General features: G+C 54.8%; 14 protein-coding genes across 14 annotated transcripts; 7 read left to right on the top strand and 7 right to left on the bottom strand.

Moving 5' to 3' along the window:
• Positions 1–267: 267 nt before the first annotated feature.
• On the top strand, positions 268–2,859 carry MGL_2288 (uncharacterized protein; the record flags this gene model as incomplete). The annotated part of the gene is made up of 1 exon (XM_001730440.1): positions 268–2,859. The coding sequence occupies one exon, from the start codon at positions 268–270 to the stop codon at positions 2,857–2,859; it is 2,592 nt and encodes an 863-aa protein (XP_001730492.1).
• A 337-nt stretch (positions 2,860–3,196) lies between these two features.
• Positions 3,197–3,976, top strand: MGL_2287 (uncharacterized protein; the record flags this gene model as incomplete). The annotated part of the gene is made up of 1 exon (XM_001730439.1): positions 3,197–3,976. One exon carries the CDS (start codon positions 3,197–3,199, stop codon positions 3,974–3,976), a length of 780 nt encoding a protein of 259 aa, XP_001730491.1.
• Positions 3,977–4,004: 28 nt separating this feature from the next.
• Positions 4,005–4,562, top strand: MGL_2286 (uncharacterized protein; the record flags this gene model as incomplete). Its single annotated transcript, XM_001730438.1, has 1 exon — positions 4,005–4,562. One exon carries the CDS (start codon positions 4,005–4,007, stop codon positions 4,560–4,562), a length of 558 nt encoding a protein of 185 aa, XP_001730490.1.
• Positions 4,563–4,756: 194 nt separating this feature from the next.
• MGL_2285 (uncharacterized protein) lies at positions 4,757–7,228 on the bottom strand (the record flags this gene model as incomplete). The annotated part of the gene is made up of 1 exon (XM_001730437.1): positions 4,757–7,228. One exon carries the CDS (start codon positions 7,226–7,228, stop codon positions 4,757–4,759), a length of 2,472 nt encoding a protein of 823 aa, XP_001730489.1.
• A 230-nt stretch (positions 7,229–7,458) lies between these two features.
• MGL_2284 (uncharacterized protein) lies at positions 7,459–10,053 on the top strand (the record flags this gene model as incomplete). Its single annotated transcript, XM_001730436.1, has 1 exon — positions 7,459–10,053. The coding sequence occupies one exon, from the start codon at positions 7,459–7,461 to the stop codon at positions 10,051–10,053; it is 2,595 nt and encodes an 864-aa protein (XP_001730488.1).
• A 144-nt stretch (positions 10,054–10,197) lies between these two features.
• Positions 10,198–11,328, bottom strand: MGL_2283 (uncharacterized protein; the record flags this gene model as incomplete). The annotated part of the gene is made up of 1 exon (XM_001730435.1): positions 10,198–11,328. One exon carries the CDS (start codon positions 11,326–11,328, stop codon positions 10,198–10,200), a length of 1,131 nt encoding a protein of 376 aa, XP_001730487.1.
• A 1,078-nt stretch (positions 11,329–12,406) lies between these two features.
• MGL_2282 (uncharacterized protein) lies at positions 12,407–13,287 on the bottom strand (the record flags this gene model as incomplete). The annotated part of the gene is made up of 3 exons (XM_001730434.1): positions 12,407–13,013; positions 13,081–13,228; positions 13,278–13,287. 3 exons carry the CDS (start codon positions 13,285–13,287, stop codon positions 12,407–12,409), a joined length of 765 nt encoding a protein of 254 aa, XP_001730486.1.
• A 534-nt stretch (positions 13,288–13,821) lies between these two features.
• MGL_2281 (uncharacterized protein) lies at positions 13,822–15,120 on the bottom strand (the record flags this gene model as incomplete). Its single annotated transcript, XM_001730433.1, has 1 exon — positions 13,822–15,120. One exon carries the CDS (start codon positions 15,118–15,120, stop codon positions 13,822–13,824), a length of 1,299 nt encoding a protein of 432 aa, XP_001730485.1.
• A 799-nt stretch (positions 15,121–15,919) lies between these two features.
• Positions 15,920–16,387, bottom strand: MGL_2280 (uncharacterized protein; the record flags this gene model as incomplete). The annotated part of the gene is made up of 1 exon (XM_001730432.1): positions 15,920–16,387. The coding sequence occupies one exon, from the start codon at positions 16,385–16,387 to the stop codon at positions 15,920–15,922; it is 468 nt and encodes a 155-aa protein (XP_001730484.1).
• Positions 16,388–16,830: 443 nt separating this feature from the next.
• On the top strand, positions 16,831–22,055 carry MGL_2279 (uncharacterized protein; the record flags this gene model as incomplete). The annotated part of the gene is made up of 2 exons (XM_001730431.1): positions 16,831–17,199; positions 17,367–22,055. The coding sequence occupies 2 exons, from the start codon at positions 16,831–16,833 to the stop codon at positions 22,053–22,055; spliced, it is 5,058 nt and encodes a 1,685-aa protein (XP_001730483.1).
• Positions 22,056–22,171: 116 nt separating this feature from the next.
• MGL_2278 (uncharacterized protein) lies at positions 22,172–22,810 on the bottom strand (the record flags this gene model as incomplete). Its single annotated transcript, XM_001730430.1, has 1 exon — positions 22,172–22,810. One exon carries the CDS (start codon positions 22,808–22,810, stop codon positions 22,172–22,174), a length of 639 nt encoding a protein of 212 aa, XP_001730482.1.
• A 552-nt stretch (positions 22,811–23,362) lies between these two features.
• MGL_2277 (uncharacterized protein) lies at positions 23,363–23,956 on the top strand (the record flags this gene model as incomplete). Its single annotated transcript, XM_001730429.1, has 1 exon — positions 23,363–23,956. One exon carries the CDS (start codon positions 23,363–23,365, stop codon positions 23,954–23,956), a length of 594 nt encoding a protein of 197 aa, XP_001730481.1.
• A 79-nt stretch (positions 23,957–24,035) lies between these two features.
• Positions 24,036–24,326, top strand: MGL_2276 (uncharacterized protein; the record flags this gene model as incomplete). Its single annotated transcript, XM_001730428.1, has 1 exon — positions 24,036–24,326. One exon carries the CDS (start codon positions 24,036–24,038, stop codon positions 24,324–24,326), a length of 291 nt encoding a protein of 96 aa, XP_001730480.1.
• A 208-nt stretch (positions 24,327–24,534) lies between these two features.
• MGL_2275 (uncharacterized protein) lies at positions 24,535–25,821 on the bottom strand (the record flags this gene model as incomplete). Its single annotated transcript, XM_001730427.1, has 1 exon — positions 24,535–25,821. The coding sequence occupies one exon, from the start codon at positions 25,819–25,821 to the stop codon at positions 24,535–24,537; it is 1,287 nt and encodes a 428-aa protein (XP_001730479.1).
• Positions 25,822–25,844: the final 23 nt, after the last annotated feature.

Below are 25,844 nucleotides of genomic sequence, written 5' to 3'. Positions count from 1 at the left end.
CTGTCCACGTGGAGGTAGTCCCGCATACGATGAGACAGCGTTTCGAGCTTGCATGAGGGACATGTAGGAGAGAATTGAGAAAGAGGGAATATACAGACACGAGTGACAGAAGGGGGGGCCATAACTAATAAGGCTCTCGGTAACCCATCAACTGCATACACCGCCGCCAGCATGAAGTTCGGTAGGACGATTAAAACGTCCTTGTATCCGGAATGGTCGTCTCAGTACTTGCAGTACTCCGACCTAAAAAAGGATATTAAGAGGCGTATGGCTGAGAATGAGGGGATCTGGACCGACAAGGATGAGGATGAATTTGTCGAAGAGCTACGCATGGAGCTTGACAAGGTGTATTCGTTCCAGAAAAGCAAGGTCTCTGAGCTTACGGGTCGGATTGAACAAGTAAATACGGAAGTCAATCAGCTCCTGGCGGCCCGCTCGGAGCACGCCCACAAGGGAGCTGGGGACCAAGGTCAGGGCCAACAGCAGCAGTCAGACCAGGAACATGCCCAAGCTCGCCATCACAACCAAGGGGCTTCTTCAAGCACGGACGCGTCGACGACGACAATGCAGCCAAGATCTGGATCTGGGTCTGGTGAGCACGCACATGAAACGCACCGTGACGTGATGTACCAGGCCCGACACAATGCCGGCTCTGATGATGAGTTTGACTCTGACAGTGACGAAACTGACCATTTTGAGGAGCGCTTCCAGGATCTGGAAGAAAACTTGGCGAATGTGATCGCTGATGTCCATGACCTTGCGCTTTTCACCAAGCTGAACTACACGGGATTCCTCAAGATTGTCAAGAAGCATGACAAGCAAACCGGCCGTCTTCTGCGCAAAGAGTTTGTCCAGCACTATCTGAGCACGCGTCCCTTCTATAAGGAGAACTATGATGCTCTTATTGTCAAACTGTCGCGGATGTTCGATGTCGTTCACACACGAGGCAATCCTGTGAAAGGCGATGCCAGTGCTGGTGGCTCGCAGAGTGCGTTCGTGCGTCAGACGACCAAGTACTGGGTGCATCCAGACAACATCGTACCATTGAAGTTGTTCATCCTGAAACATCTGCCTGTACTCGTGTTCAATACAGAGAAGGAATACCAGCCGGAAGATAGCGCCATTACGTCGATCTACTACGACAATGAGGACCTCGAACTCTACTTGGGACGTCTCGAAAAGACAGAAGGTGCCGAGGCTATCCGCTTGCGTTGGTACGGCGGCATGGACAACAAGATGATTTTCGTCGAGCGCAAGACGCATCGCGAGGACTGGACGGGCGAGAAGAGTGTCAAGGCACGCTTTCCCATCAAAGAGGAGCTTGTCAATGCGTACATGCGTGGCGAGCACCGCATGAACGACACGTTTGAAGAGATGCGCAAGAAAGGCAAGAAGTCGGACAAGGAAATTGACTCGATGATCCAGCTGGCGTCGGAGGTGCAATATAGTGTGCTCTCGCGCAAACTCCAGCCAGTGATGCGCTCGTTCTACAATCGCACGGCATTCCAGCTTCCTGGTGATGCGCGTGTGCGCATTTCGCTCGACACAGAGCTAACGCTCGTACGTGAGGACAACTGGGATGGCAAGCAGCGCTCTGGCAACAACTGGCGCCGCATGGATATTGGCATCGACTATCCGTTTGAACAGCTTCCTGAAGGCGACGTTGAGCGTTTCCCCTACGGCGTGCTGGAAGTCAAGTTGCAGACACAGATGGGCCAAGAGCCGCCCAAGTGGGTGCGTGAACTTGTGCAGAGCCATCTCGTAGAGGCTGTACCGAAGTTCTCCAAGTTCATCCACGGTTGCGCGACGCTCCTGTCGAACCGAGTGGACCTCGTGCCGTTCTGGCTGCCGCAGATGGACATTGACATTCGCAAGCCCGTGTCGATGAACTTGGCACTGGATCGCCCCCACCACAGCTCGTCGCAATCAGACCACACCCACAGCAGTGGTGGGCGCAACCCGCAGTACGAGCCGATCAGTGAGGATGAGTTTGAAGGCGATGACAACGAGCACCGCGAGTCGCGCATTGCGGACGAACAACAGGAGGCTGATAATGTTGGTCTGTCAGCCTTTGATCCACGCATCAAGGAAATTCGCGAGCAACGTGAGAAATACCTGATCGAGCACCGGAAGGAGTCCGAGGGTGCCCAGAAGGCTGCATCGAAGGCGCCGACCAAGGACACAACGACTGCTTCGCGCTCCGATTTGCATGTGCCTCTGAGCCGCGCAGATATCTTGTCGCCTTCGTCCGTATTTGACAAGAATTACTTGCAGAAGTTCGGTAACAATATCAGCCGCCTGTGGCAACATCACTCGTCCGCGGAGCGTGAGTCGGGCGCTCATCAAGGTGGTGATGATGAGGGCGAAGAGCGTGTGATTCGTGCGCTGCAAGGCCGGGATGAGGAGGAGCCGCGTGGATCTGGCTCAGGACCTCCTGCTGGTGTCGAGTATGTAACGGACTTCCATGCTGAGCCTGGCAAGAGGGTGTCGGTGCCGATCCGTGTGGAGCCGAAGGTATACTTTGCAAACGAGCGGACGTTCCTCAAGTGGCTCGAGTTCAGTGTGATGATTGCTTCTATCGCCACAGGTCTGCTGAACTTCCAGCGTGCAGGTGACACTATCGGTCTTATTACGAGTGCCTTGTTCACGCTTATCGCTCTTTTCACCATTGCCTACTCGGGTGTGCTGTACATGTGGCGCGCACTCAAGATTCGCGAGCGCTGCTCTTCTAATGTGTACTCGGACCTCTATGGTCCTACATTTATCTGCTTTGTAATTCTTGCGGTTACGCTCATTAACTTTGGCATGCGGTACTTTGAGACGAGCGAGGCCCGCTTGTTCCGTGGCGTTCTGAACTAATGCCAGCCACGTTGTAAACTGCTATTTTTTTTTTTTACCTCATCTTTATTTTTTGGCGCTTTTCTTTTCCCGTGAAGTCTAGAGCGACGATTTCATCGTCGCTTTGTCGCATCTGCGTATCTTCTCATAGATAGAGGCCAATGTCACGATTTCGTTTCGCTGCACATGGAAGGTGTTGGCATTCCATCAAAGAATGAGGGCGACAGAGAGAGAGAGAAAGCGAGAGCATCACGTGATTGTACGCGTTCTGTTTGGGATCAATTTTTTTTCTTTGCAGTGAGATAATGAGAAATTTTCCCTCGGCCTGGAGGTGTGTGCATAACTTTGTCAACGAACGATGACTCAAGACGAGGGAGCAGGGGCGTCTGCCACGCGCGCACCCATGAGCATTGATGAAGCAAAGAGTGCGGTGCTGAAGCAGGTAGAATTTTACTTTGCTGATGCGAATCTGCCGTTCGACAAGTTCCTCTTTACGCTTACGCGCAAGGACCCAGAGGGATGGGTGCCTATTGACACGATCGCTTCATTCAAGCGGATGAAGCCGATGCGCGAAGTGCTGAGCTCACAGGACATAGCTGAAGCGCTTCGTGGATCAACCTCGTTGCTTGAGGTCGACTCAGATGGTAAACGTGTGCGTCGCAAAGCGGAGATGAAGCCTGTGCCAGACGCGCATGCGCGAAGCATTTACGCAAAAGGTTTTCCAGATGAATTTGATGGACTGCAAGAAGAGCTGGAGTCTTTCTTTGCACAGTTTGGAAAAATCAATGGCGTGCGTATGCGGCGAGAAAACGAGAAGCCCCGCAAGTTTAAGAACAGTGTTTTTGTGGAATTTGCCGATGCTGCTGAAATGCGTGCCTTCTTAGAGAAGGCCAAGGCAACGGAGCCGCAGGAAGATGGGGGGCATGGCATCGAGTACAAAGGCGCGAAACTTGTGACCATGAGCAAGCCAGCCTATGTTGAAATGAAAATGAAGGAAAAGGGCATTGATCCCAACAACAACAGCAGCAGCAAGTCGTCTTCATCGAAGGGCGGGCGCAAATTCAACGCATTCCGTGAGATGGAGCGGGAGCGACGTGCCTATACATGGACCGGATGCTTCGAAGAGCTCACGCTCTGAGCCCCTTGAGTTTGAATACAATGGTCAGATGCTGTGCACGAAGCCCGATGGCACCATCGAAGCAGACAAGGTCAGTTTTCCTGCGCAGAGTGTGCTTCGCTTCACGAATGCTAGCAAGGATGGCAACTGGAAAGATCTCAAGGATACGCTGTCTACATTGCACCCCACTTTGTTCGTCGAGTTCCCTGCTGAGGCCGTCGAGGGCGTAGTTGGGTTCCGCGAGCCTGTATCGGACGAGAAACTGCGTGAAATCCAAGACAAGGGCATCACCGTTGGTGGTTCGACCGTTTCTTGGGAGCGGGTTGGTGAAGACAAAGCTCGCGACTTTTACGTTGAGCGCGCCAATTTCCGTGCATCGTTCCTTCTTGACCGACGTGAGGCCGAGCGACATGCACCACGCCGTGGCGGCCGTGGCGGTGGTCGTGGGGGCCGCGGTGGCCGCGGTGGCCGTGGGGGTCATGGTGGCCGCGGCAGCGGCCATGCTGATGCCGCGCCAGCAACAGGATCGAACGAGAAGCGTAAGAACACCGACGAACCACCGGAAATCGGTGCGAAGCGCAGCAAGACGACAGATCAGGCTTCGTGAGCCTACGAACGCCCAGGCACTATCACAACAAATATCAAGTCAGCTACTCGTGTGCACCCTACATCCCATAAACTAATGCGGCCTTGGCCTGTTCTGTTGCTATGCCCTCCTTTGCCTTTTTCTTCTTCTTCACCTCCTTCTCTGTCTTCTTCGCGCACTGCCTGCCTGATTGCCTGTCCTGAAAGAGTTGTAGTCTACATAGATTCTGTCGGAAGATTGGCTAGCATACGTTGACGACGTATTTCGGTGTCTTTTTCTGGCGCTTTCGGCTGCGTCTGCCGCTCGTGCTCCTTCTTTGCCGTCCGTTGCACGGTCTGAGGCGCCTCGCGAAGCGCAAAGGCCTTGGCCACATGTCCTAGATGCAGTTGATTCACATGGAAAATGGCCTTCTCACTCGCTGGGTGCGTCGCATACGCACGAATATGTGCAAGAAATGCTGTACGTGCCAAGCTTGCGTGGCTTGGGTCTGCGAGGACCCAACGCTCCAAAGCCATCTGCACGTCTGTGGCGCGCGATTCGTACTCACGTGCGGCGCCGCCGAATCCTTCATACAGCACGGTGTCGTAGCCGACCACTGGCACAGATGCACGCCGCGGCGGTTCTCCGACGACCATGCGCTGGGTAAGCACATCGAGCCAAGGCCTCTCATGCGGCATCAGCATGAGCCAGCTCGTACCTTCTCGTCCTACACGGGCTGTACGGCCGACACGATGAACATACTCTTCTACCCCGCCTTCGGTGGGGACATCCATTTGAATGACACAGCTGACGTGCGGAAGATCCAGGCCACGCGAAGCGACGGACGTGCAAAGCAGTACGCCTCCCCGCTTGGCAGGAGCAGCGTCCGTTCCGTCCTCAAGTGTGTGAAAGGCTCGTAAAGAGGCAATTCGTTCTTTCTGCGTCATAGAGCCATGCAATCGATAGATCGGCACGCCGGGCAAAAGATCGCTTTTTTGGGCAAGTGGCATGTCCTGACTAGAAGGGAGTGGCCGTGATGTGTCACTGTCTTTCGTCGGCAGCTGGCCCATACGCGCGCCACCAATAGCGTGCCAGTGGAAATCGACAGTATCTGTACAAGTGAGAAAGACCATGACACGTGCAGGATGAGCCGCTTCAGAGGCGCGTGGTAAGCTTTGTCGAAGAAGCGCTAGCAGCGTGACGAGTCGGAGCTTCGGTGGCACAATCACCGCATGCTGCGCAAGCTGCGCAGGAGCTGAGAACGTTGGGCCATTAAAGTCGACCGGGGCATCGAGAGAGGCCGGCTCGTGATCCTCTGCCGTCCTATTCCCTACACTCTGAGCAGAGTCGGATGTAGGACCAGATGCGTCTTTATGCCTTGTGCCTGGTGCTGGTTCCACCGCTTGATGCATGCCTGCACGAATAAGCAATGGTTGGTGAAGGGTCGTGCCAGAGAACACCTGCACACGCTCGTCGAGTGTAGCAGAGCATAAGACTACCCGTCGGCGCCACGCCCACCATGCTACGCCGAGCGAATCTGTCACCTGCGAGTCCGGGGCATGGGGCTCTATCACACCATTGTTCAGCAAGGCTTCTCGCGCCGTCGACACACTGAGACGACGACGGCCATCGAGGGCTTTGACAATCCCCGACAGCTGCTCTTCAAAGCCCATCTCCAGCAACCTGTCTGCTTCATCCAGTACAAGCCAGCGACACTTGCCCACGTCCAAACTCGATGTGTTCTGCAGGTGATCCAACAGCCGGCCAGGCGTCGACACAATGATAGGAGATCCCTTGCGGATGCGCTGCTTTTCATGGTTCTTGGTGCTGCCGCCTGTGAGTAGATTCGGCACGATCCAGCGCGCACGACGACGTAAGAGCGTCCCATCCGCTGCTTCGTGCTGCGACGTGAGCGACATCGTCAAGAGACGCTCCAGCACCTGGTATATTTGCCTAGCCAATTCCCTCGTCGGCGCAAGAATGATCGCTAGTGTGCCAATACTCCGATCAATATAGCTCTCTTCCGAGAAAGGAAGAAGCGACTGCACGATAGGAAGTAGGTACGTGAGTGTTTTTCCGCTACCTGTCTGTGCTTGGATGAGCACATCACGCTGCGACGTCGGCGATGGCGGCTCGGCAATAAGCGGAGGAATCGCCAGCCGTTGGATGTCGGTAGGTTTACCGTCAATACCCATTCTTTCACGAAGGTGTGTTGCGAGGATCTCGTCCAGGCCCAATGCTTCGAACGAGGATGCGTTGGACGACGGCGCATTCGAGGGCGCAGACCGTGGCGTTTCTGGCAAACCTGCTGGTTCAGAAGCACCTGCTTCATCCCTGGCAAAGAGTGACGATACGTAACCATGGCTTCCCCCCTTCGACCTTGGTGCCGTATCATGTGATGATGTCGTCTTTGAGCTCGACCCCAGCGACATAGCACGCGCCTTGATGATAGCAGCTCGATCCTCCTCACTCAAAGTGCTTTCTTTTGGTATGCTGATTGTGGGAGAAGGCTGCCTACGTGCCCCTGCGCTTGTTCCTGCACCTGACAAGCCGCGTGTGCGCTTGGTTGTAGCTGCATCTTCTGCCGAGGACTCCTGCACGCGTGCGCGTTTTTTCGAGCTTCCATTACGAGACTTGTTCTTATTCTTTTGCGTGGAAGGCGGAGGAGCAGCGTCCAAGTTGAGCAAAAGACCATCGTCGCCTTCCATGGTCGTTGCGTCAACAAATGACGATGTGCCAAGAAAATCGAGGGGCCATATCGACTTGCTTTTCTCTTGCAGGAGAGATGAAGAAAAAAAAAATTGTGCGCGTACGAGTCGCCTCCACATCCATCCAGTCGTTCTCTTTCTCATCGCCCCTTTTATACTTGGCTCTCGAGGCGTTACGTTGATCGACGAACGGTACGCGCATTGACGTGGCCGAGGTATTCTCACCTATCATGGTCAGGTCCTCATCCTCTTCATCGAAAATCAACAAAGAACGTCCTACGGCTGTTGTGCGTGATCATGGCCTTTTATATCGGTCCAAAGCACGTGGACTGCTTGACACACACAACTTGCCAGCACTGCAGAATTTGCTGAAACGCGACCCATCGGCCTACACGGAAGAGTTCCTCGCACAATGGAACCACTATGAAAGTCTGCGTCGCATATTTGCGTCGGGAATCGGGCAGCATATCGAAGGCAGTGGCTCAGAAGGCGCTAGTGTGCAGACAATTCGCTTGAGCAAAGATCAGCAAGACAAATTCGAGCAACTACTGTCTTTTGTCGCACAGCTTGCACCAAGTTATCCAGACGTGACAGCAGCGCTTCCGGAACACTTAAGTGAGCTACTGCTTGAACATCATGCAAGTCTCAGCCCGGACACGCGGAAGACCTGCTTCCGAGCGCTGACTCTGTTACGGAATCGAAACGTTATTACAAGCGAGGATTTTCTCAAGACACTCATTCCTCTTCTCAGCACGACGACTTCATCAGAGATGCGGTCGACGCTGTTGCATACCATTGTACAGGATCTAAAGCATGCGAACCAAAAGTCCAAGGACCCACGTCTCAACCGCATGGTCCAGGGTCTTCTGTTTGGTATGGTAGAGCGTGGCATGAACCCCGAAGGATCCAACGTTGTACTGCACCGCGCTGATGCAGAACTCAAGGGCCGCACAGAAGCACTGTGGGCAGTCCGTGTGGCCTCGGAGATGTGGCGTCGGCACATTTGGACAGATGCCAGAACGGTGGCACTGCTGGCTATGGCTTGTACGCACCCTCATCCCAAGGTACAAGCATCTGCTGTGCGATTCTTCTTGGGCGACCTGCATGCGGCTGAGAATGCTGGGTATGACTCTGACGAGGAGCAGGAGAGCAGCGGCGCGGACGTCGGGAGGCTCGAGCATCAAAGCAAGGTAGGCAAAAAGACACGCGCAAGTGAGAGGCGTCTCAAACTTGCTCAGGCGCAGGCTCGGCGTCGACGAAAAGAACAAAGTGACAAGGCGCTTGATGAGGCGGACCAAGAGACAGGGAATATGGCAGCGATCCATCTGCTGCATGATCCCCAGTCATTTGCCGAGGGCCTTTTCGAGAATCTAAGCCGTGGAGACAAACGGCACTCTCTCGAAGTCAAAGTGCGTCTGATGCAGCTGCTCAGTCGCGTCATGAGTGTACATCGGTTGACGGTGCTGAGCTTCTACAGCTACTTGGCAAAGTATCTCATGCCGCATCAGTTGCACATTACACTCATTCTCGTGTCTCTCGCGCAATCAGTACATGAGCAGACACCAACAGATGTGCTGACGCCTGCGATTCGCAAAATTGCGTACGCATTTGTGCATCCTGGTGTTGGTGCGGAAGTTGTTGCCGCCGGAATCAATGCCATCCGAGAAATTTGTCGCCGGCAACCATGGTGTATGGAGGAAGATCTGCTCGAAGACTTGGTCGCATACCGTCGCTCGAAAGACAAGGGTGTCAGTGCTGCTTCTCGAAGTCTGCTGCTGCTGTATCGTGAGGTGAATCCGGCTATGTTGCACCGCACAGAGCGTGGCAAGTCTGGCGCGTTGTCCCTAGCCCAAGGCAAGCAGGCAGAGCGCTTCGGCGTAGACCGGCGGGAAGTGCACGGCATTCAGGGTATCGAACTGCTAGAGCAGCACTTGAAGGAGCGCAGCCAAGCAGCGCGTGACGACAGCAACAATGGGAACGAGGACGACGACGATGATGACGATGACGCCAAATGGGATGGCTGGGAACTTGAGAGTGCATCGGATAGTGACAGCTCGGGTGGTTGGATTGCCGTGAGCTCCGATGATGAGCAAGAGCACTTCGAGCTGGATAAGAGTGATGTCGATGATGCGAGTGACAATGAGAAGACTGTGGGAGAGAAAGAGCCCGATCCCCGTCCCATGAGTGAGCGTGTCCGAGAGGCAAGGAAGATTCGCCGACAAGCTCGGAAGAAGCGGCAGGAGCAAGGCTCTGACAGTGAGGACGACGAGGCTATGGACACGGAGAGTCACGCCCACGGCACTGACGAGGTCCAGGAAGCCGCACAGGCGCCTCCTGAGGCCGGCACGGACACATTTTCCGAGCTGGCAACGACCAAGATCCTGACACCTGCGGACTTTGCTAAGCTGAATGAGCTGCGCGTTCAAGCTGCTGAAGAGGCCGTCAAAGCAGGTGGCGCGGCAGGGGCACGTGCACGACGTGAGTTGGCTGCCCTACAGCTGTCGAAAAAGCGCAATCCCAATACGCATGACGTACTGGATGAATCAGATATTCTTGGTCCACGCAAAAAGGCCAAAGCTGATTATGAAGAGCGTATGGCCAGTATCAATGCCGGCCGTGAGGGACGTGAAAAGTTCGGCAGTAACAAAGGCAAGAAGAAGAAGGAGGTCGCTAGCAGCTCGACGAATCGACAAAAGGCGAAGGGTAAGAACTTCCAGATGGTGTCGAAAAGCTGGGGTGTTCGAAGCAAGAAGAATGCTTCCCTGCGTGAAAAGAGTAAGCGTCTGCGTGCACATGTGAATCAAGCGAAGAAACGCATGAAGTAGATAGAAGAGGCGCTTGTGGCAATGACAGTCGCGATGGCGACGCTCCATTGCGTCGGTACGTGTCTGAGCCTGCTTGATCTATGGCCATGGCAGCAGTGTTTCCGAACGTGGCTTGGATGTCTAGCCTGCCAGTTCCTACAGGCCTCAGAGTTCCGAAGGACTTTGACGCACAAGTTCCCACTCCACACGCAGCAGGACCCACACAGACCGACGGACAATTTCCAACGCTTCAAGAAGCAACAAGCCACGCTGCCACTCCACAAGGAACTGCCAGTGTGAACTGAGCTTGAGCGACCATGTGAAGCGCAAGAATAGATTGACCACCAAAAACACCCAGTACACAGTGGTTGGCAGTGGCAATGGCTTCTCGGGTCGGCGGAGCAAACTCGCGCGGCGGGTGTGTCTGCGTACAAACGCATTGCCGCCAGTTCCGGTGTCGCCAGTGGGGTCGCCAGACACAGGACTACGAAAATCGATGCTGGGAGGCGCAGAACTCGTAAGATCCGTGTCGATGACACTGGAGCGACGATGCAAAACTGGCAAGTGCGCACGTGGCTCAGCCACCATCGCGCGGAAAGAATGGATCTGCAACAGATCCAGGCCCCAGTCATTCGTAACGTCCCACCAGAACGAAAAGAGCGTATTTACAAGTACACATACATACCAAATCCAGTTGAACATGCGTGAGAGGGCGGGGCTTGCGTGAAGGAGCGTCGGAGTCACCCTTAGCCAGATCACAGGTAGCGATGAAAGGTACTTGAGTGCATTATACAGTGGACGTCGCGGTCTCTGACTCGACACCACATATTCGCACAAACACTGACGCAAGCGAATCAAATATGGCACACTGATTAACATTGGGACCGCGATGCTCATTTCTGCTCGCAATAGAACTGAATCGTCAGCTCGCCGACCGAGCAGAAAGCAAGTGAGCACAACCAATGATATCCATACGTCGCCCAGCACCTTGGCGAATGATGTGAGGATGTCAGCTGCGACCACATCAGTAAATGAAACCGACACATGAAGCGACGGCGTCAGCAAACGGACCAGTGTCCGATTCCATGTCCGCAACATATGTCGAAATGGCCCAGGGATCATCCATAATGCCAAAAGACCTGCAAGGGTAGCCACTTCCCACGCTTGCGAATACATCGTCCGAGCACCTGTCGAAGCGTCGACATGAAAGCGGTACATGAGCCAGCAGAATGTCGCCCATGCCACATGGCACAGCGCAAGCAAGTACAAGGCCATCGCGCCGCTGTTAGCTGCCATGGCACGCGATGAAGTGCGACCCACACTTACACTTGGCAACAGTGTGGGTCCTGTGCCAAGAAATATATTCATATCCCAATACTGCAGGACCTGGAGATCCATCGCAAAGCCCAAGATGCACAGTGCCGTCATCAGTACAACTCGGAATATTGGCGGCAAGAAATGCGCGAACGAAACGTCGAGCTCGCTGGCCGTCATTCTTCCGACCTCAGGAGAAGCTTGGGCGCACACAAGTCCTGTCCATACTAGCCATAACCCACACAGCCATCGCCCGACAACGACCGTCCGCATTGGCGGCGGTCGGTCAGGTGGAGATCACCGGATGGAAGAAGTATAATCAAATGAATGGAGGTCGAAGAAAACCCACATAGGTTAGAGGTCTTTGGCTAGAAAGATGTATGTATGTATGTATGTATGGGATAAAAGAGAACTAGCAGAGAGTAACAAGAGCCATCGTAGAAGAAAGGAAAGGGGTGAGGCATCTAGCTAATACCCGTTTTACCCATAGACCAACTCTACGACTTAGTATATTTGAAAAATTTTATGGAGAACAAAGAACTTGCTGGACAAAAGTTGAACACTAAGGCGCGGTCGGAGCATGAATCCACGGAGGCTCTTTAATCACGGAATGGTCGCCAAACACGTTACGCTAACCCTCTTTGTGTTGACGAAAGATACGAATAAACCAGCCAGAAAGGCAAAACGAAACGATTTCGACACGAGCAAGATAGCCTTCTGTGTTGATATAGAATAGAACACGCCTCAAATTCATCTCGGTAGGAAAGGTTTGTGCGAATCCAGCGATAAAACTACACATTCGAAACTGACATGCCCTAACCCAAACACATCAATGACCATACCCGACACACTTTGCCATCCAAGCAAGCATAGCACAGAAGCATACACGCGGAAACGCATCCATTTTTGTCCCAAGTGGGCACAGCTAAAAAAGGAACCGACATAGTACATCACGACGGGGCGCATCACTAGGATGAGCAGGCGTCTATAGGATCCTGTATTTTGGTGCCACTCAAGCAGGAGAGAAAAAGAAGATAGAACATAGGCATCACAACACTCATTAAGCATCGCGCACCTTGACCGTACCACGGTGAAGACCCGTGCGACGGGCAGCAATGAGACCGACCTTCTGACCTGGGACGGCGCCACGCTTGACCGTCGACGAGTGACCAATGTGCTGGTGGTTACCACCACCGTGTGGGTGGTCGACGGGGTTCATGGCAACACCACGAGTACGAGGCCAGCAGTTACGCTTGACACGGTACTTGTGGTAGGCACGGCCGGCCTTGAGCAATGGCTTGTCAATACGACCACCACCAGCAACAATACCGACAGTGGCACGAGCAGAGCTTGGCACCGTCTTCTTCACACCAGACGGCAGGCGGATACGCGACGTGGTACCATCGGCATCGTGACCAACGACGGTCGCGTAGTTACCAGATGTGCGGGCAAGCGCACCACGGTCACCAACCTTCTCCTCGACGTTGCAGACAATCGTACCCTCAGGCAGCGAGCTGAGAGGCAGGACGTTACCGACGCTCAGCAAGGCCTTCTTACCGCAGTACACAAACTGACCCGTGTGCATACCCTCGGCAGCAATGAACGTCTCAGTCTTGTGCTTGTAGTGGTAAGGGTCACGGAACGTAATGCGCGCGAGTGGTGCACCACTGAAAAAATGTTAGTACGAAAACGACAAGGCGCTCAACAAAATCCTGCTTTGTGGCATCAACGTACCGGCCAGCGTCGTGGATAATCTCCTTCACCAGACCACGGATGTATCCGTTGCGCTCGGCAAAGTCGAATGGGCGAAACTTGGCCGGCGCCTTGTTCAGGCGCGTGTGAGCAGTGAAGATACCACCGCTCTTACGTTGAGAACGAATGACTACATGCTGTCAGTACGTCTGCGATGTCTCTTTCATTCATGCACATACCGCGTCCCATGGTCTTGTCTCTTTGTGGTGGTGAGCAAGCTTCGGCGGCTGTTTGCCTCCTTCTCGTCTCTGGCGCGCGCACCGGAAACTGAGTCTGGACGGTCACGTGTCAAATGCAGTTTTGGTGTTCGGCCGATGTGACGTTCACCACGAACACAACCGCGGCTCCATGCACGGCGCTTGGAGAAGCTGGCACAGGCTTGCTGGGCCCGCTGGTCAAGGCTCACGCGCGTGGCTGGCCTCCACGTGTTTCTGTCCTCTTGCAGTGGCATATGCCTCCCAACTGATGTCTATCTAGCCTTTGGTTAGTTTCGCACCTCGTCCATAGGTACGTGTCGAGAACACACATACACGCACACACATACAAGGCACATGTTTTGCGGATGATCACCTATATCACATTACTATCAGCACTGTCCGAGCGATCCGTGTGGACTTTACATTCTGCAATGCTGATTTCTCGCGTCTTGTATTTCACATGCGTGGTTGCCGAATTGAGAGGCAGGAAGACTGACATGCAGAATTTGGTTTTAGTTTACAACAGCTAGATATGTACAATGACGGGGGCATCAGCACCTTCTTCGAAATCGTCAGCTTCGACCTCCTCATCAAGCAGTTGGTCTAACGACCATGCAAAGCGTGCGTGTGAAATGGAACTTAGGTCCCGCCACGCATTTACCAAACGCTCGTGATCTGTAGTCGTGCTTGACGTCATAGCAGCCCAAGCACTCAGACTCCGTCCTATATTGGCACGTAGGCAGGCAAGATCGTCAAGAATTGGTGCTTCATACGAGGCCAAGTCGTCTGTCCAAATATGTGGTGGCAAAGCTTGCCATTGAGCAACGAGCGCTTCGAGCCATCCAAGGTGAGCCTCGAGATGTGAGGAGGATGTCACCATAGGCGCCGACGCCGGTCGATCCGCATCCCATTCGCATGGATGCAATGCATGAGGAGCGGGTGCACCAAGGTAGGAGGCAGCACGACAAAAAAGCGAAATGATAGCAGCCCAGTGATCGAGGGCAGCTGCATTGTTGGTGCAACGGAACAGAAGAAAAGATAGCTCAAACTCACGCAAGAGTGGCTCGTGAGCAAGGGATGAGCCGTGATGTTCAGCTGCGCATGCACGAGACATGACGTCCTCCAGCAGCCACGACTTGTCCATACTCCATCGCGTTCTTTCCGCGCCGTGTGCGTCAGGAGGCCAACTGTGCGCGAGGGAAAAAGGCGTGAATGCGAGACTGGGTACGCTGCTCATCGGCGAAGAGGCTTTACCCTGCATCTGAGAGCGATATGTGTGCCGGAGATCATGGACATTCACACGTGCTTCGCGGTCAGACATCGACGTGAAGGAATCGCACATGGCATCGCCCGTGTGTGCGTCAACATGGAAAATGCGCGCAAGCGTCGCGCGACTCTTTTGCAAATACCGCGTCATGCTTTGCCATAGTGCATAGTCGTCGACAGGGTAGGGTGCTAGCGACTTGTCCATGGATTGGAGATGGTCCCTAGATACTAGCAATGGCGTGCTGGCATCTGTGCCGGGGGGAGTAAGCCAGGCGTCAGACGCGGGGTCATATGTGCGTGACAAAACATCTTTTTCTTTAGTGTAGAGAAAAAGAGCCGAGCGGATGCCTTCTGTGGCAAGCGCATCTTGTCGGTCATCTGCGTATCCAGCTGACTGCCACGTCAAACAGTGTATGCCAGGTGGCACAAGCTTAAAGCCCTCAAAAAGTGTATCTGTACGATACGCATGCTGGTCTATCGATACATAGGAAGCACGAGGCAGATTCTGCAGGAGAAGAAAGGCATAATGTTCATAGAGCTCTTTGACGGCCTGAACCATGTGGAAGTACAAGTCGCTTCAAGACGACGGACGCGATAGACAAGGAGGCTCTTGCCAAGTGGAGAAGAGGGTACTGTCCTCGTACATTTTGGCAAGTCGTGGAGGGAGAAAAGGATAGAGCATCGGCTCGTAGCAAGGAACGAATGCTGAAAGAAACGAGACTGACATGGCTCTGCCAGCATTCATCGGCTAAGACGATGAGCTAGAGCTGATGCCATCAAGCATGAATTCTACAAGGGACCGGGCATTTTTCCATGCAGGATCGGAGTTCACGCGTGCGATGGGTTGCTTTGAATCAGGCGTAGGTGCGCAAAGATCTGTGAGTAGCTGCTGCACCATGTCAGTGCGCCGCTCATCTTCCTGACTACCAGGTAGGGCGCGCCGTGTGCCTTTTTTGGAGAGAATAACAACGCGGACCTTGTGACCACGCTCAAGATCGCGACGTGTTTTGGCAATTTTGTGAGTAAGATCGTTGCCCGTGACGCTCCACGAAAGCTGCAGGACTTTTGGCTGAGACTGAGTGGGCGTCTTTTTCTTGTCGCGTTGACGCGCATATTCTAGGCGCTTGCTAAGAAGACGGCAAATGGGAAGTTCGTGTAGTGACCATTCCTGTTTGACATTCGCTTTTGAGTCACCCTTCGCGAAAGCGCCTTCCGTGACTTGAACAAGAACATATTCCTTGCGGTCGATCTTGGACAGAATGTCGTTTGGTTTGAAAGGACCACGTAGCTGACCGCTCGCAGGGTCGACTAGCTGAATTAGTGGAGCAAGGATGGCCTCGTCACTCCGGCGCTGCTTCTCATTCGCGCGGGGGACTGCCGAATGAAACATTGACGGGATCGCGCCACGTAGCCCAATGGGCCATTTGACGCGCTGCAGTATCGTGGGGCCAAGCAGAGTCTGCGACAGCGGAGCGAAATGCCTCATGCTTCAGAAGGTCAAGAAAGTACAGCGACTGCGGGTATGTGAGGTACTTGACGTAACGCGGCGCACGAAAGTAGTCAAGATACTCGAGGTAATGCAGAAACGCTTCGTCTTCAAAGTAGCCTTGCTGCGATAACTGATGTAAATAGTATGGATTGCTTAGCGCCGAGAGAAACTCAAGATCGCGCGAAAAGCGCTGTTGATTTGCTACTCGTTCAGGATCCAGCTCAGTTGCCCCGGTGGCAGTGTGGAGCATAATACGAACCCTAGAGGAGTGGGGTCGGACAGGAGTTTCGACATATTGCGTGGCCGTGCCGGCTGCCAGCACGCTTCCACGCGCCATTTCACCTGTTGCGAGCGCATTTGACTGACACATACCAAATACTACGGCCGAGTGAGTCTGAACAACCATCGCCCGAGTACGGAAACATGCAGGTATGTAGGTGTGTATAGGAGGAGGCACTATGACTCGGCCGCCGCGCGTTCAGCCGAAATTAGCACGGACTTGAGGACTAGGCAAAGAGTCAGTCAGGCTAGCTCTTGCTCCACCTCAAGATGAGTCGTGCTTACGTCCCCAACCGCAACACAGAGAGAAACGACAATAAGCGCAGCTTGCGGCGTTGGAAGCAGCTGGAGTAGGAATGACGTGTGCGCCCCGCCCGATCAAATGAGGCCCAAATGGAAAAATCGGCTCGGTTGGGAAAGACGCACACACACACACACATACATATATTGTTGTTGTCGACGACGACCGGCGCAGTGTAAGCAGAGCACGAGACGCCATAGATGCAGGGCGTTCGTGAAGATGCAGGCGTTGGACTGTCGCAAAAACGGATTGTGCTGCGCCACATTAATGCACTGACGTCGGCGATGCGCACAAGTCCACGTTGGGCTCAGTCATCAAATGCGTCGAATGCTATCCTCAGCTCGGCAACGACCAGTCCATCGGCACTGAGTCTCACAAGAGCTGCACACCTACTTGCTCAATCTGAGTTGTATTCAAAAGAGAAAGAGGACGATGACGCAGATGACAACACACGAACAGAGCCAGCGAGTGTGGGCTTGCTGGGTGGATTCACTGTGCTTCGTGCGCAACTGAGAATGGTATCAGGTACGTATCGTAAGCACATGGACCGTGGGGAAAAGTCGGAATGGGTGCTGGCGCTGGCGCTTGTGTCAATGGCATTTGTACCCAGCCATGACAGAATGACGAACGCATCCACTAACCAGTCTCAGATATATCGGAGATTCCACTACCGACACTGCTCTCGCACTTTGTGGGAGTTATTCTTAGTGCTCGGACAACTGGTACTGTCACACAGACAGCCTTGGAGGCTGTGACGGCATTTTTAGAACGTGGGTTCTTTCGTTCATCCAGCATCGGCTTGGAACAGGCCGTGCAGGATGTGGCTCATGCCGTGAGTCATTGCCGCTTTGAGCCGTCGGATGCCAACAAGGATGAGGTGGTGCTTCTTGCGATTCTCGACCTCATGTATGCGCTCGTGTGCGGTCGAGTTGCCTATGACAGCCTTGACAAGAATGTGTTTGGAGAATCCTCGCACGAGCATGCCGCGCCGAGGACACGCGCGGGCGTGCCACTGATCGATATGCTAGGCGATGAGGGTGTTTGCGAGCTCATGGAAACGTGCTTGAGCATGTGCTGTCAAACGCGGCTCAGCACGGCGCTTCGCCGGACGGCCGAGCGCCAAATGCTTGGTATGATCCGCGAGATATTTTCGCGGCTGCGGAATATGCCACTGGAGGCAGATGAAGCCTTGAATGTAAGCGGGCGTGTGCAAGAGCCGGAACTTGCGACTTTGACGGCCGATCGCGTCGGTGCAGATGCCGAGGATGATCGCCGGATCCGCATGTGTATGCCAGATCCCAAGAGCCGCTCGATCCCAGCGGCTGGTGGTGGTTCTGACACGGATGCGGCGTCAGCAGAGCGTAGGGAGCCCAGTGCGCAAGAGGATGGCAATGAAGCAGTACACACGAGGAAGGATGCGTTCCAGGAGAACGAGGCAGTACTGGCAGACACGTCGACACCGAAAGATCTGGCGCCTGTGACTGACGCTACGAATGCTTCTGCCACGCCCGAAGATTCATCGACACCCCAACTGGCTGATGCGAAGAGCTCCGTCGACGTGATGCGTTCTCCACCCCAGCCTGGTAGTCACGAAGTGATTGATGAGGCACCTGCACGCCAGGTGGTCTCTGAAGCGCCGTTCGGCATGCCAGCTCTCAAAGAGATTTTGCGAGTCCTTATTTCACTACTTGATCCGGCAAGTGTACGTCACACGATGACGATGCGTCTGCTGGGACTTTCGCTACTTGGTGCACTGCTGGACACGCACAGTGCGGACATTGCCCGCTTTCCGTCACTGCGTGCGCTGCTGGAAGACTCGGCGTGCCGCTATTTGTTCCAGCTCGCGAATAGCGAGCATGCTGTGCTCGTTGCCAACAGCCTGCGGGTGCTGACGATTCTCTTTGACGAACTGCGCACGCATCTCAAGATGCAGCAGGAGCTGTTGATCGAGTTCTTTCTTCAGCAGCTGCGGCCGACCGTACCTTGGTCCGCTGCGCCTTGGTCCGACGATGCCAGCAAGCCAGAGCCACCGCCGCAACTCACGGCGTTCCGTTCGTGTGCCGTGGGTGAGATGCGGGAACTCTTTGTCGAGGCGCTGTGCAGTCACCTTGCCGTCGACGATGGCGAGCCCGATACCTTTGTGATGTTGTGGCGCAACTACGATTGCGATATGACTTGCTCCAACGTGTACGATGAAGTGACGCAGTTCCTGTGCCGGGCGATCTTTGCGCAGCCGGCTGCTGGTCCCTCGCCGCGCACGTCGTTCTCGGGACTGCAGCTCGTTGCGCTGGATCTGTTGCTGAGTCTCATTGAGCGCATGGCCGCTCGGCATGAAAATGTGCTGCCAGACACCGAAGGCAGCTCGCTGCAGAGTACACTGCGGGCGCGCCGTGAGCGGAAATCACTCTTGGCGGCGGGCGCGGCTGCCTTCAATCACAAGCCGAAGGACGGCATTGCGTTTCTCGCGGAGCAGAACCTCCTCGCTCACTCTGGTCGGGAACGAGCACGCAGCATTGCTTACTTTCTCAAAGACTCGCCGCTCGTCGATAAGCGTTTGCTGGGCGACTACATATCACGAGCTGAGAACGTGGATGTGCTCGCGGAATTCATCGACCTCTTCGACTTCCGTGAGTGTGATGTGGCCGAGGCCATGCGTGCGTTGTGTGAGGCGTTCCGCCTTCCTGGCGAGGCCCAACAGATTGCGCGCGTCACAGAGACGTTTGCGCGCAAGTACTTCTCGACGAAGCCGCCAGGCATCCGCAGCGAGGATGCCGTGTACGTGCTAGCGTATAGCATCATTATGCTCAACACGGATTTGCACAATCCGCAAGTGACGCGTCGCATGTCGACGGCCGACTACCAGCGCAATCTGCGGGGTGTGAATGATGGCGCAGACTTTGACCAGGAGTATCTTGCCTCGATTTACGACGGCATTCGCCGCCGAGAGATCGTCATGCCGGAGGAGCATGCCGGGCAGCTGGGCTTCGACTACTCGTGGAAGGAGCTTCTTCGTCGCGCTCGGGCGGGGAATGAGCTCTGTGCGACACACGGTGTCGATCTCGATGCCGACATGTTCCGTCACAGTTGGCGTCCATTTGTCGCAAGCATCGTGCACGCATTCTCAACGCTGCAAGACGAGCATCTCCTTCAACGGGTCATTGCTGGCTGCAGGCAGTGTGCGGTGCTTGCGCGGGCGTACGACGTGTCAGAAGTCTTTGACTACATGGTACAGCATCTAGCGTCTGCGACAGGGCTGATGAATGTGGATCTCGCTCACGACGCAGCCGCGAATGCATCTGTCGAGCACGAAGGCGCACAAGTGATGGTGTCGCCGCTCAGCATTGCATTCGGCAGCCAGTTCAAGCAGCAGTTGGCTGCCGTCGTTTTGTTTACGATCGCTCACAGTCACGGCGCATCGCTGGACCGCAGCTGGACCAGTCTGCTCACATGCATCGAAAGCCTGCTCCTTAATGGACTCCTGCCACACAGTGTGGCTTCGATGTACGAGTCGCGCGATGTGCGTGTGCCGATCCCACTTAAGGGCAAGAGTGCTGCGCCGCCAGCTGCTCCCTCAACCAGCACAGGCCTGCTCTCGACGCTCTCAAGCTACTTTCTCTCGCCACATGGCATGGCTGTCGAGCCGATGGACGTAAGTGCAGCGGACATGGAAAGCACGCTGTGTACGCTCGACTGCCTAGCTTCATGCAAGCTAGACCAGATGCATGAGCAAGTCCTCACACTTCCTGATGCATCACTTGATGCCTATCTCGTTGCTGTACACACTCGCCTTGAAAATGCGCGGAAAGGCCCCGAGTTCAGTCCGCTCCCTGTCTTTTGGCTTGAGCAGCTGGCGAGCGTGGCCGGTGCACGCGCCTCGCTCCTTGCCAAGCACGGTGCGCGCGCGATGGATGCACATCTCTCGCGCCTGCATCAGGCGCCGCGTGTGCCGCCGATCGAGTTGGAGCGCGCTGTTGTTGGTGCCATGCGTCTCGTCGCTGCGCACGTCAAGTGGGGCACCGATGCACACAGTCCGCTGCTCGCTGTGTTACAAGCACTTCGAGGTGTGCCGAGTTCGCTGCATGTGTATGTAGCTGGGGCGTTTCTCCATGGACTGGACGAGCTTGTGTGCATGGACCAAGACGATCATCGTCCACGCACCCATCCTGACGAACCATGCCTGCCACTGGTCACGGAAGACGAGTGGCGCTCGCTCCTGCACCTGATGGCCTCATACGCGCGCGTCAAGCGCGCACGCGCTGCTCGCGCCGCTCTGTCGCTCGCGATACACATGCTGCCACATGCCAGTGTCGTGACGTATGCGGTCCTGGTCGAGATGATCCGCGAGACACTGTCGAGTGCAGATCGTGCCTCGTGGCACGGCGAAGATCATACGCCTCGCCGTACACTCACAGAAAAGCGTGAGATCAGCGATTGGATCACCTCCGTCCACGCACTGAGCACACCGGCCCTCGAAGGCCTGGCGAGCGTGCGAACAAGAATCCCCGCATTGATGAAAGCAGCAGCAGCGTCTAACGAAGCCGCCGTGTCGACGGCTTGGCCTGAGTTTTGGCTCCCGCTTATAGCTGCATTGGCACAGCCGTGCGTAAGTGTACACCGCGCCACACGGAAGGCAGCCGTGCTACATCTGCAACATGTGGTCTTGGCTCCTGACATGCTTACTGATGTGGAGCCCGCACAGGTGGCACCACACCTCGATGCCATGTTTGGGAATATCCTATTGCCCCTACTAGAGACGCTCGTGGCACCCGAGACTGCGCGTGCCGACTCACTGGGCCCAGAATCAAACCCTGGCATCACACTTGCCGAGACACGCACACTCGTGTGTCTGCTCGTGAACCGCGCGTGGGTACGAGACGTCGGCGTCTTGATGGAAGGCGTGCCGAATGATGTGGAGAAACCTGCCGCTGCTCGTGTGCTTCGATTGTGGATGGGTGTGGTGCAATCGACGATCAAAATTCTCCAAATGGCCCCGAAGCAGCAACCACAGACTGAGGCCATTGACGAGCAACTAAAGAATATGATTCTTGTTATGCATACGGCCGGTCACCTGGTCGATGGCCCGCCTGGATCCCTCCGCCGGGCTCTCTGGGTCGAGACGTGGCGTCGTGTGGACTCGGTCCGGCCTGCGCTTCGGCCCATGCTCAAAGAGTCTGTGGTACGAGCGCCAGCATCTCAACAAACACCCTCATCACATGTGTCAGCGTCAGCGGCGGTGCCAACCACCACCACACCGGTGGCTGACACTGCACCTGCGCCATCGTCCTCCTCTTCTTTAACGGCGTCTACAGCTCCCCATGCTATGCCTACTATGCCTACTATGCCCCGTATGCCCTCCATGCCACCTATGCCGCCAATGCCGACCGTCTCGCGGATGTCGCCATCCCAGCCGCGTTCACCGCAGTAAACCATCAATGTCTCTCTCTCTCTCTCTCTCTCTCTCTCTCTCTCTCTCTTGCTATCCATCATAGCGCATCACGCGATTCTATAAATAATATGCTCATATAGTTACACACTATCCCACTAGCAGCATCCGCCACTGTTGCTTGAAGCCTGAACATTCTGGCCTTGGCCAACTTTGAGTGTAGACTTGCCTGCGCCTCCAGCACTACCATTCTGCATAGCCGACACGCCCATACGATCCTTGATCTGTTTGGCCATCGTCAAGAACGCCTGCTCCACGTTGGTCGCATCTTTGGCACTCGTATCTAGGAAGGCAATGCCAAGTTCATCAGCAAGTTGCTTGGCCGACTCAAAATCCACAGCCTTGCTGTTCGTAAGATCCGCTTTGTTGCCTACGAGCAGCTTGTTTACGCCCTCGCATGCGTAGCGCTCGATCTCCTGTAGCCACTGCTTCACATTTGCAAATGTCGACTCGTCCGTCACGTCGTACACAACGATAATTCCATGCGCTCCCCGGTAATACGAAGAAGTAATTGTACGGAACCGCTCCTGTCCAGCTGTGTCCCAAATCTGCAGTTTCACCGTTTTACCTTCCAGTTCAATCGTGCGAATCTTGAAGTCTACACCAATCGTAGAAATATACGACTCGGTGTACGTATCATCGGCAAATCGCAACAGCAAACACGATTTACCAACGCCTGAGTCACCAATCAGCAAGAGCTTGAACAGATAGTCGTAATCTGGCGACAGACCTGCCATGGTCGTATGTAGATGGAAGAAAAAATTCACTTAGACTTCGGTGGATCCAACGACCGACCCATCTCCAGCACCAACGTCCACCGCCTGCTTGCTTACCTGCTTATTCTGCTTAGCTTCGTCCACTCGCTTGACGCGTGCGACGCCTTCGCCTCCACAGAATCGTGGAAATACGGTATTGCCACCCCAACAGTGAATGTGCGTTGCCGCTCAAGTCTACGTGCCATGCGCCACACATGGCACCGGGTAACCAGCCTGCTGGGCTGCTTAGGTAAAAATCACACGAGGATGTCGCCCAGTGTTTGGGAGAACGAGGTTGGTGGCTGGGGCCGCGCACTTGATGTGGCTCCAGCGCCGGCATTTCCACCCCCTGCCAACCCCCTTTAATTGACACACGCATTGTCACGCGCGATTGAATGGCTGGCTGCTCCAGAAAAGCTGGCTAGCTAAGGTTGTGGCACCCTCGCGCTTTCGTAACGCTTGTAACTACCACCACATTCTATCTAGCGCTGAATTGTTCTTCGTATTTCCTCTAGTTCTTCTCTTACCATAACCATGGTCAGCGAGTCATTCGTTCATGCATGTGCCGGCGGCGCCGGTGGTCTCGTGGCCATGACTGCCACATACCCGTTGATGGGCATTTCAACTCGTGCTGCTGTGGACCGTTCAAAACACCCTGGTGAGTCTCTCTTCAAAGCCATCACGACGGTCATTGCCAAGGAGGGCGTACGCGGTCTGTACGATGGTCTAGGATCGTCTCTCATTGGCATTGGTGTGACAAACTTTGTATACTACTTCTTTTTTGAAGCTGCACGGGACTTTATCCTTACGTCGAAACGCTTCACACGCTCTGCCAAGGCCAAACTTGGTGCACTCACGACAGTACAGAGCATTCTTGCTGGTTTGGTCGCGGGTGTGGCCACAGCTCTGATCAGCAACCCAATCTGGGTCATCAACACTCGTCAGACTGTTCGTGTCACGCAAAGCGACAATGAGACCGATCGCACGAAAAAGGCCGTGAAACGCAAGACTTTCATACCTTACTCTCAGACACATTGTCGAGAAGGATGGCGTCCGTGCTCTCTGGAAGGGCATCGGTCCAGCTCTCGTCCTTGTGACAAATCCTGTGCTGCAGTACACGGCGTTTGAGCAGCTGAAGAATTGGCTCATTAATATCCGCCTCACGGCGCGAGCCATCACACCAACTTCAAAACCACTGCTGGGCGACATGGACTTTTTCTGGCTTGGCGCACTTAGCAAGCTCATTGCTACGAGCATTACGTACCCACAAATCGTCATCAAGTCGCGTCAGCAGGCCATGTCGATCGAGTCGTCTGTGGGTAAGAAGAAGGTCAACGTGTGGTCCGCCATGGCAGAAGTCGTCCAAGACGAAGGCTTCGGTGGTCTTTACCGTGGTATTTCATCCAAGCTCTTGCAATCTATTCTGACGGCTGCGATTCTTTTTGCTTCTAAGGAGCGCATTTACAACTTGACCAAGTCCCTACTCACAAGTGTCTAAATAAATAACGGTTGCGGTCCAACAACATCGGTGGGTAAGATTCGATACGGTGATGTGAGTTTGCGTGTGTGGGCCATAATCCCTTTTCTGCACCATGTACTGTAGCCTTGTTATTCACTTCATTCTACATGCGTATAAAATTGTTACTATGCAAATGTGGGAGGGCATATTCATGGTACAAGATGCCAGTGCAGGCATGCAAAAGTGGCTATGTGCGAGAGGCCGTCTTGTTCATCACCACGTCTTGTCTCGACCAACGTCCATCACGAAAGACATGTGTGACTTGACCCCCCTCCGTACATGAGCACAACAGCACCTCTTCATCGGTGGGCGCACCTGCCGAGGCCAATGCCCGCTGGACATCCTCAGAGACCCACAGAAGCCGACGCTCAATGGGTGACAGAGCATCTGATCCGGGTGGCTTCGGACGGCTCGCAATGGCTGCAAGGCTTTGTGGCTCCAGCTGAATGTGTGTGAGAAGAGTGCCTTCGTTACAGCACACCATCTTCCAAGAGCGACGGCCACCCAGAGACGCATCGCCTAAGGCTGTGGCCAATGCAGTTTGATCCATGTTTTCGAGCGCCGCTTCACCCGTGACGGACCGTGGGGCAGTGATCCACAACGCATTTCCACGTGGCACAGACGCTCCAGACGTTGGCGAACCCATTGCTGTAGCGCTTCCTCTTGCTGCTGTCGCCGCCGATCGTAAGCGCCTTGCCTCTAGTGATGTGCGTGCAGGATGACTGGCTGCAAACTCAGTTAACAGGACAGTGGGAATGCGTGTGTCACGCAGTCGACGCAGACGAACATCCACGTCACGCCCGTTAGACGGCACTGGACCCGTGTGGATCAAGCCTTGAGGCGTGCATAGACCAACTTCCAAGTGATAAGCATGCGCAAGTTCCTCAGTGAACGCGAGCAATGGTGCGTCCACCTTGATGGGCTCACAACCACGGCGGACCGCAAACGACGTCAGCAATGCGCGAAGCTGCGCAGACACTCGTGGCGACTGCACAAATTCGTTCAGCACCTCCTGCACAGCTTGGGAGCCGCGTGGATTCTGCGCGACGTATTGAAGAAGTGTGGCAGAATAGGATACCTCCTCGCGCTGAGTATCGAGGCCAAGTGCACGAGCAAATCGCGCATTGCGCTGAGCTACCTTGCATGCAGGGACACACTCGAGTGGCGGCACAGGTGGGCGTTCAATGCCCGGTGCTGCACCGCACACATCGAGTTTTTCGCGATGACCACATGCACACCGACGAGCTAGGACGGCTTTGCATGGCTCGTCCGCACTGCATGGCTCTGGCGCATGGCATGGACGCTCGCACGGATGCCCACATACAGGACGCGGCCGTCCACACACCTGATTGCACGGCGGACACTCGCCTTCGGCATGACATGCGCCTGGACATATGTGTTGACCACATGCAAGCAATGCGCGGCAAGGCTCGCCGCACCTCACATTGCGTCGACTGCATGGGACAGCACTCATAGTCGTTCGTCCACACACACAGA

The sequence above is a fragment of the Malassezia globosa genome (genome assembly GCF_000181695.2).
Source record: "Malassezia globosa CBS 7966 chromosome Unknown mgl_sf_5.2, whole genome shotgun sequence".
Classification (NCBI taxonomy): domain Eukaryota; kingdom Fungi; phylum Basidiomycota; class Malasseziomycetes; order Malasseziales; family Malasseziaceae; genus Malassezia; species Malassezia globosa.
The sequence above is the reverse complement of the archived record's forward strand: the minus strand, read 5'-3'. Positions and strand labels throughout refer to the sequence as shown.